At 41.2% G+C, this 9,502-nt stretch overlaps 1 protein-coding gene and 1 non-coding gene across 3 annotated transcripts; one reads left to right on the forward strand and one right to left on the reverse strand.

Annotated features, from left to right (window-relative positions):
- Positions 1–389: 389 nt before the first annotated feature.
- On the reverse strand, positions 390–8,321 carry LOC108247070 (LIM and SH3 domain protein 1-like). 2 transcript variants are annotated; one of them, XM_017434944.3, is made up of 8 exons: positions 8,265–8,321; positions 8,093–8,176; positions 6,707–6,801; positions 6,040–6,124; positions 2,800–2,907; positions 2,132–2,201; positions 1,967–2,049; positions 390–630 (listed from the first exon to the last, which is right to left on the reverse strand). In XM_017434944.3, exons 2-8 carry the CDS (start codon positions 8,159–8,161, stop codon positions 457–459), a joined length of 684 nt encoding a protein of 227 aa, XP_017290433.1. In that variant the 5' UTR covers positions 8,162–8,176; positions 8,265–8,321; the 3' UTR covers positions 390–456. The 2 variants fall into 2 exon arrangements, with proteins under 2 accessions (XP_017290433.1, XP_037836932.1); XM_037981004.1 differs by lacking the exon at positions 8,265–8,321 and having other exon boundaries at positions 8,093–8,258.
- Positions 8,322–9,118: 797 nt separating this feature from the next.
- On the forward strand, positions 9,119–9,190 carry trnac-gca. The gene has a single exon. It is a non-coding gene; the product is annotated as a tRNA-Cys (tRNA).
- Positions 9,191–9,502: the final 312 nt, after the last annotated feature.

The raw sequence follows: 9,502 nt of genomic DNA on the forward strand, positions 1-9,502 counted from the left end.
AAAGGCATGAAGTACGCTGAAATGTACAGAAGAAACTGAGCAGAAAACCGTTAATGCCGAGTCGGCATTTGCACGAATATGCAATAAAAACAACTTTTGATAAATTGTTTTAAACAAGTCCTCAGATTTGGTTCACAACTTGATTTGATACTTTAAAGCAGCTCTTTCCTGCAGAAAGAAATGAACAAAAAAAGGTAAATATTGACTGATTTACTCTGTATGAACTGCTGAAAGTAAACGAGTCGCTTTATTGGTTTTTCTCACTTCCTTGTTGAGTAAAAAGTTTCACATTTCAGATTTTTCCCTTAAATCAGTCTCACTTCTTATTTTTCTACAACCCATAAAGATTAAATCCAATTTAGACTCAGTAAAACTGCAGGGAACCTTTGGTTAGTTGGTATTTTTTAATTTGCAAAAGATCATTTGGATCCACGCAGCCGGCAGGTTCGTCTGCTCTCAAACGGGTCGGACGTAGTTGGCCGGGAGCATGCCCCGCTTCCCGGTGCGCTGGTTGCAGCCGAACATCCACCCTTCGTCTATCTGCTCCACGTCGGAGATCAGGTCGCCCTCCTGCAGAGAAACCTCGTCCGCCTCCGCTGCCGTGTAGCTGTACAGGGCCTGGAAGTGCCTCTGAGCGAGAGGAAACGAGACGAACTCACAGGCAGAAGTGAAACTGTGATTTGCATGAAAGAGAGGCAGACAGTCCACACATTCATACAGCCTGCAGGCACTCGAATAAAGCAAGAAAACAACATAATTCATTCAACTTTCAGCATTTTGTTCATGTTAGTCCACTTTAATCTGACTTCTGAATCATTTAGGCACAAAAATCTAAAGTTAAAGGCTGAATCCGTGTTGTTGACTCAAAACAGAATAAATATTTAAAACTGGGATTTTGTTACAAGCAGCCTGTCACAAACACACAATTCGTTTTTATTTCTTTAGCTAAATCTATGAAGTATTCCTAAAATAACACCAAAGAGCTGTTGGTCAAAAAGTGAAGGTCTTTTTTTCTCCTATTTCTTAAAGAGGCAACTTTGAGAAATTACAGAAATTTACAGAAAAACGCAGCCGAAATTCCTTCCGAGAGTCGAAATCTAATAATCAAAATCACTTCAAACGATTACAAGAAAGTCTGGCTGCTTGGAAGCCAAAACAAAACGATCAGGGTTCTCTTAAAATGTTTGTAATACCGTATATATGAACACATTTACTCTTAACGAGGTTCTACAAACATTTAAAACATCATCAGTTCTCTTCCTGTTTTATACGTCACAGATACTTCCTGTTTGCTCTCATTACATGATGCTGTTTTTAAATGTTTTATAGTTCAGTTTTTAGAGATTAAAGGTTTTATTTTTACACGTTTTAAGCTGTTTTGTATTTACCCAGTCAGCCGTACAGGTGATGACATCTGTTTTGCATAAATGAGACAGAAATCTTTTAAACCTTTTTCTGCTTCCAGCCTGAAAGCATCTTCATCTCAGTTTTTGAATAATGTTTCGATATCATAACGTGCATAACTGCACGTTTGTTGTAGAAAAGCCTGAAAAGACTGAGATGGAGTGTAATCTAACTGTAAACTCTCACTTTTACAGGACATGTCTGACGCTCCTGGGGTTAAATCAGATGTATTTTAAAGTTTTTCACTAACTGAACACCTACCGTTCCTTGAAGAAATGCATATCGAGTTTAACATGAAAATCCTCTTTTGTTGAGCAATTACAGATCTGCAGTAAAGCCATCTTGGAGTACATGTTGGGGATGACCCTCAGCTGCTCAGCTACCAAGTTTTAGCTCAGTTAAAGACATTTTTGTGCTAAAATCACTTAGCTGTGGTGGTCATCTTGATTCAGGCATGATATGGCAGTGCAGTAATGCCCATAAATGTAAAAGGAGAACAGCCACGTGTAATTAATTAATTTAAATAAAGTATTTCATTGTGGTGTTTGTGTAATGGCCTCACCCCTCCACCAGATGGAGCTACAGCTGCAGGGCGAGTTTGTCCTGCAGGCTGACCGAACCTCTCAGGGTTCGAGGCTTCGCTTTCTGCACAAACACAGACACGAGCATCAAACACACACGCTCAGAGTTGAATGAGAGTGAAGCAAAGCGTAAAGGTGCGTCTCACCTTGTCTGTTTTCAGGAGGAGGGGCGTCACTTCGAACCTTGCTCTTCTCGAACTCCTCGTGGTACTTTATCTGCACAGACGTGAGCTTATAATCCACCAGAGGGCATTCTCACATTCAACCGTTTACCCACAACATGCGCTGCCTCCTTTTTAGGAGGTTCAAAGACACCGGGAACGGCAGAGCCTTCGGATCGTGAATCGATCCGGGGTGGAAGAGGGAACACGAGAAGAAGGAGCAGCCAGTTGTGTCCTTGAACCTCCGGAGGAGTAAACGGGAACAGGATGATGTGGGAAAGAAAGAAAACAAGATTTTGCCCTTTTGACATACAGATCATTACCCATCATTCCTTTCTGCAACCAGTGCTCCCATGAGAGAGGAGGGAAATGTGTGTGTGTGTGTGTGTGTGTGTGTGTGTGTCCACAGCTGAGAGACTTTGACCATATAGGGCAGCTTCTCCTCGGTGGACGGGGAGAAATGTCAAAAATGTGCCTCTGTGTTTCTGCAGGATCACCCTCTGAGATACTTCACTGCCAGCAGGACATTTCTTCTTTCTTTCACTCACGTTTTGAACGCTTCAGTCCTAAAATCCTTTGCTTTTCTCGCCTGTTTGCCAGGATATGAGCGGGCTTGTTTCTGTTTGTCAGACGGAGCAGAAAGTTGCCCTTACGTTACTGATCTGGTCCTGAGTCTTCTTCAGCCTCTGCATCTCCGGGGTGTCGGCCACCACGCTGAAACCTTTCCCCTTGCTCTTCTCAAACTCCTCCTTGTACAGGGCCTGCAAACAGGATTTTACAGGAACGTGTTTGAAGATGTTGATCACAGCAGCGGGCCGAGACATCTCAATGAGCTTTTATTAAATTTTGTTATTTGTTAAAGAGCTGACTGAGTCATTGTCACAGATACGTTCTTTAGTTTTTAATCCACAGCTGCTGCATCCAACATCAGGTTTGTAATCATCTAAATCAGGACAAAAGGCCACATTTGGATGCATGAGCTGTAAAGGAAGTGTTGGATGAGCTAAGATCATCCCTGACTGCCAAGTTAGGCCTCAAAAGAACAGTCGCTGTGCAAAAACTGTAACTCAGATTTTAGAAAATCTTGAGCCGTGAGCAGCAGAAGAGCCTGATGGTCACACACGCACATTTTTATGTGTCTGCAGTGTTTTACATGAGAGATATGACAACTTAAAAAGACCCTTCACTTCCACTTTTGAAGGAAACTCTGAGCTAAAATACAACTGCAGTCTGTGGAAACTTGGCGGTCCACTCTCTGTGTCCTGCGGGGAATTACAAAAAAACCCTACAAGTGCTCCAGCGGTGGGAGGCCCACTGGGTGAAACGTGACAGAAAGGTCTATGTTTTGTTGTTAAAAGGTTGTGGGAGAGAGAAGACGTGAACATTCCTCCGTTCCTCGGGGGGCCGCTCTCCTGCATGTTTTAGATGTTCTTGCTTTAAAACACCTGCTTTAAATGGATGACTTGTTGCCGTGCTCCTGGAGAACCTGATGATTTGGTGAGGAGGTGATTAAACCGTTTGAATCAGGTGTGTTGGAGTAGAAAATCCTGAAACTCCCAGGACTGCGGCCCTCGAGGCCTGGAGTTTGATACCCCTGCTTTAGACAGTTCAGTCTAAAAGTCATCAAACTTAAACGGTGATTGTGTAAAAACTGTGAGAGATATCAAAATGCCAGCTCAGACACGTAAAGTCCGACCTTCTGCGACCCGTTTAAACCTCGAATGACGTTTCTGCAGCGAGCTCTGCCTGAGCCGTAGAGCTCCAAAGAGGGCTGGGTTTTATCTCACCAGTTTGGCTCGAACCCCTTTGTTCTCTTCAGGTTTTGTCTCCGTCGAGTGACGTCATAGCAAACCGTTTTCCGACTGAGCTGCACGTTTCGATGTCTAATTTGCACATTTTTAAAACTGAAAATGGTCAAAAATTGTGAAAACAGAACAGGAACAGGGGTTGGCTTGGTTATGAGGACATTTCTGCAGCTTATCCAAAGAAAGAATAAACTGTAATTTAGCACGAGAGCTTGTTCTGCTCAAACTCCTCGTGACAGAGGAGGACAGGATTCGTCCCCAGCATTCAGGAAACCCAGTCCTTACTGTTTATATCAGCTTGAATTAAAGGATAAATTAAAACAGCCGAGGTTAACTTCTCAACCCAAACAGAAGCAGATTTATTCGCTCGTCCACAACGACGTTTAAGTCCGTTTTACCCAGAATGAATCACAAACAAGAGTCGTGTTGTGATTCAAGTGAGCTTTTATCACAGCCGCCTGTTAGCTCAAACCCCGGGGGAGCGTTCGCAGCTTTAAACAAAGCCGAAATGTTTATTTGAAAGTAAATCTGAGATCCCCGCACACACACACACACACAGAGGCAAACATAAGTGAGTCACGTTCCTGCTATGAGGAACACGCTGCTCCACAGAAAGAGACTTTTATGGTTATAAACAAAGACGGGGGAAGGTTGGATGAGATGAGAGGAATGAGAGAATGAAGCTGCTTTAAATTGCTGCAAATGCACGACGTTAGTGTTGAAGTCACGTGTCGTGTTACATGACTGCTCGGCACGATTTTAACCGAAAGCAGAGCTCTTCCTGAGGTATCTGTGAGGCTGTGGTCGCTGGATGGACGGATGTGTCTGCTTCCCAGAAACTCAGGATGACTTTATTAATCACTCCTTTGGTCGAACACGGTGCTGACAGAATCATCCTGTGGGTTTTTTTTACCAAAGCAAATGAAATCAGACATTTAAAGGCCTAATATTCCTCGAAAGAATGCGTTTGTGCCGCAATCTTAAACTAAAATCGTCTTATGATGAGAAATGATTGAATTGTTCTGGTCCGAGCTCGTTAGTACTTGGAGGATGTGATGAGAATAACTCTCAGCTACTACCACACCGAGCTTTAGCTCAGTATCTGTAAAACTGACTGAGATGCAGCCATGTCTGCAGCGGCCATCTTAATCACAGAATCAAACATCAAACAGGACTTTAAAGTTGTTCAAAGCTCAGTTGCCTTTTATTCTAGCACTTATTGAGATAAAACTATGTGTGATTTATTTTCTAGTTTTAAGGAAACAACAGGAAATTAGCTGATAGCCTGGCTTCATCAGTTTATCTGCAAATAACAACTAAATGCCTAAAAACTCCAGTTTGTTATTTAGAGTTTTATTGAGCAGATAATGTAAAAAGTGTTTTTTCCAGTCAAATATCCTCCTCGGTGCAGAGTCAGAGACTGTGATCTTGCTAAAAGTGCGGTTTTAATTAGATGTCACCTGTTTGAAAAAAGGACAATCCTGAAAGTAAAGCTGAGCTACGAGGGAATCTTTTTAAAACGCGCGTGACTCGGAGGACTTATCCCTCAGGTCAGGTTAAAAAGCTGACAGGAACAGAGTGATTCGATTAGAGCTCATCCATCCATCCATCCATCGTCTACAGCTTATCTGTGGTCGGGTTGTGGAGGCAGCAGGTCCAGGAGGGAAACCCAGACCTCCTGGAGGATCCCAAGGCGTTCCCAGACCAGAGAGGATCCAGAATCCCTCCAGAGAGTTCTGGGTCTCTTCCCAGTGGGACATGCCCGAAAAACCTCCACAGGGAGGCGTCCAGATCAGATGAACCACCTCAGCTGACTCCTTTCGATGAGGAGGAGCAGCGGCTCTACTCCTTTCTAAGGCTGAGCACCTTCTTTTGGTCCCGATCTCCTGATTTATTTGGCAGAATCACGTTGTATAAATCAGTTTAAAACTAATGTGGTTGTTTAAGTGTTTTCTGATTGTTATAAATAATCCAAACACGATTGGTGCAGGTCTGAGAGGCTCATCTGCGTCATCTGAAGGACGTGATGAAGATGAAACGACACCAGGAGGTGTTCCTCGGGAGAAAAGGCAGCAGAGATGGTCTCACCTGGCTGTTGAGCATGCTCTGCTGCTTCAGGCGTAGATTCTCAGGCGTGTCGGTCACGATGGTGAAGGAGCTTTTAGGATAATGCCTGAACAAACAGGAAGGAGAAGTCCGAATCACATCGAGCGGCGGCCATGTTTTCTTTTAAAATAATTTAAAATTGTGAGAACAAGTGTTCAAAAAGGATCGTTTCTGTTTGCTTCTCGGAGGACAAAAGCTGAGCGCCATTTCTGCTCACTTGTAAGCCACAAAAGTGACGTTTTAAAGAAATAATGGGCATTTTCTACTGTTTTGCAATGAAAAAAAGTAATTTATAAAATTAACTCTTACAGGCCAGGAACAGAAAATGTGTTTCAGTGTTTTCCTGATCAAATAAATATCACCTTTTAGTAATAAATAACGGAGTTTTCGGAAAAGCAGGATTTTATGCGATCTGTTCACGCTCAGCTACTACCACACCGAACTGTAGCTTAACAGCTAATGGCTAAGAAATCTGCCTTCTGATTGGCCGAGGCTGTTACCGGCGGATTAGACAGGAAGGCCGCTCGTTAACATGGCAGAGCTTCTGCAAATCAAACTGGCTGCCACACATTTCGGCTGATTTGATGTTTCTCACTGACTGCTTTTATAACCTTCAGTTCAGGGTGCGATGTTCGGTGGAAACACTCACATACTGCAGTAGGGTTTCTTCTCAAAGCCTTTGTAGTTGGTCATACTCAGGGCCATCTTGCAGACCTCGCAGCTGAAACAACCTTTGTGCCAATACTGGAAAAAAAAAAAGGAGAAAAAGTAATAAATATTAAGTTCGACATGGTTCTTTTTAAAGCCACAGAATCACCAAACTGAGCGAGGGACAGATGAGGTTGAAAAGATTGTGACTTTACAAATTAAAGACACAGATTATTAATTTAATATTGTAAATTTAAATGGCAAATTTTGTTGTCATAACTGTAAAAAAAATTCTAACAGTAGTTATAAATGAATACAATTTATATTGTGCAAGTTAAGACTGTTTTAGTTGTCACTGTGCCCGTTTGTTTGCAGGTTTTGTATATTAAAACCAACAACAGGTGGGGTAATAAACCTTTGTCACCATCATTTTGTGGTTTGGGAGTTTAGGAACCACTGGTTTGGATCAAAAACAAGATCCTGGATCCTGGCTGAATTGGACTTCCTCTTCAGAGTGGCTGAGCTCAGATTAGAGATTAAATGAGGAGCTCTGTCATCCGGGAGCCGCTGCTCCTCTGCATCGAGAGGAGTCAGCTGAGGTGGTTCAGGCATCTGATGAGTCCTGGATGCCAGGACAGGCACATTCCACCGAGAGGAGATCCCAGGGCACTGAAGGGATTATCTATCCTCTCTGACCTGGGAACGCCTCGAGGACCTCCCAGGAGGAGCTAGAGAGGGAGGTCTGGGTTCCCCTCCGAAACCTGCCGCCTCTGCAACCCGACCACGAACAAGCGCCAGAAGATGGATGGATGAACATCTGAAGTTTATTCTTTGAACTTAATGATTAAATTCATCCTCAGACATCAGAAATTAAAACACTGACTTTGCTAATCAAGTAATTATGCCTCAAATCTGCTATTAAGCTCAAAATTGTTACATTAATCTTATTTTTTTCCATTAACTGACTTTATTTGGTAAGACTAACACACACTTTTGTGGTTCCCCTAAAAACAACAACAGCAAAAAGAAACAAAAGAAGATATCTGTAGTTGGTACTGAACACCGGATGTAGCTGCTCAATTTTCTTGATGTGTTATTTTTGGGGATTGTGCACAAATACAGCCAGCCTTGTCATTTTGTATTGTGTCAAGGCTTCACATTTTACTGCTAAAGATTTATACTTTGTGATTAAAACATTCAGTTTAACAAAGCAGCATAAGAAAACATATCATTACGGCTGTCAATATGAGCATGTTTAAAATATTCTCAGGGATTTATGACATTTTTACAAATAAAAAACAATTTGAATTCTTTGAAGAAATCAAAACTTACATTAAGAGCCCAAATATTAGTGTGATTTAGAATAAATAAACCTTTAACATCTTACCTTATCAAGGCAGTTCAGCTTCTCTGTTGGATAAACTGGCTTTTTGCATCTTCCACATGGTGGATTCATGTTGGCTCAGTGGGTCTTTAAACGACAAAACATTAAAAATATTACAGGATCACTTAAAGAACGTGTACAGGAAAAGTTTCAGCAAAGATGAGCAGGAGCAGACCTTACAGTCCTGGGTTTGTCTGCAGGCATCTCAGTTAATATACTGCGAGGAGGAGCCCGCGGTGCCTTCACTGACCGCTGCAAAAAAAAAAAAACAACTTTAAATTATTTGTAGGAATTATAAATCACCAGAATCATAATAAAATAACATTTGGGCAGTATACTCATAGAAAGGACATCACTGAACATTACTAACAGTCTCTAAGTAGTTATTAGATTTGTTTTATTGTGACCTCAGAGCTTTTGTTTTCTTTTTGGAGACGTAAAAAGGATATACAATAAAGATTTATCAAGATTTGATCAAATGTTTAATTGATCTTTTATGACATATTTAAACTAAACTCACAACAAGAAACACTCTTGCGCACTACTATGCCCTGTTTTATTTAGGTCCTTCCATTATACAAAATATTCTGACTTTTTCTGCAGCACCTGAAGGCGGCGGTATGTGAAAATCTCACACAGGCTTTCAGCGCCGAAAATATGTTTTGGATTTATTTATTTAACACACACACAAACAGAAAAAGTCAAACATATTACTAAGATAAATGAGTAGCTCACAAAATAGGTTGTTTGATCGTTTCTTAGATTAAATGTCGGAACATGGACAGAAACGGGAAACATTTTTGGCGAAATGGCGCCCTCTGCCGGTGAGAAAGAGACATAACGGGTAAATCTGACATGTTGACGTCACATTGAATGTAAATAAAACATTTTAATTATAATAATAATAATAATACCAGAATTAAATCAGTACTAACGTAGTGAAATGTCTTTAATATATCCCCGGAAATGATACCCCAATTATCATAGTTTTATCTTTATAATCATTTCCGTTCATTGGGAAACCGCAGCGGGGGTATAGCTCAGTGGTAGAGCATTTGACTGCAGATCAAGAGGTCCCCGGTTCAAATCCGGGTGCCCCCTCTTTTCTTACGTGGTAAGAAAATTGTTTATTTTGTTTATCTAAACACCTAAAAATAACACAAATCATTTATAACATTTATAAGTAAATTATTTGTTGTTTAGCGTCAATTCAAATATCTACTCAACTGTTGCAGTGTCGCTGGCAATGAATGGAAGAATTAAATTTATTTCATTGTTTTTTTTTACATCGCTCTTTCTTCTCCATTTGTTTGTTTAATTATTTCCAGCTGTTTTTCGTGAAACACGTTTACGCCAGAAATTTGTTGTAAAACACATTTTCAGTTCGTTTGATTCACCTCGGAAGAAGGACGC

This window comes from Kryptolebias marmoratus, linkage group LG17 (genome assembly GCF_001649575.2).
Source record: "Kryptolebias marmoratus isolate JLee-2015 linkage group LG17, ASM164957v2, whole genome shotgun sequence".
NCBI classification, from domain to species: Eukaryota; Metazoa; Chordata; class Actinopteri; order Cyprinodontiformes; family Rivulidae; genus Kryptolebias; species Kryptolebias marmoratus.

What these genes read in the sequence shown, in the direction of transcription:
- LOC108247070 (XM_017434944.3), bottom strand. Translation starts at nt 8,161, where the DNA reads ATGAATCCACCATGTGGAAGATGCAAAAAGCCAGTTTATCCAACAGAG. An exon ending in AGAGCATGCTCAACAGCCAG is followed by an intron (nt 2,908 to 6,039) that starts GTGAGACCATCT and finishes TCCTGTTTGCAG; the next exon opens with GCCCTGTACAAGGAGGAGTT. An exon ending in TAGCTCCATCTGGTGGAGGG is followed by an intron (nt 631 to 1,966) that starts GTGAGGCCATTA and finishes CCTCTCGCTCAG; the next exon opens with AGGCACTTCCAGGCCCTGTA.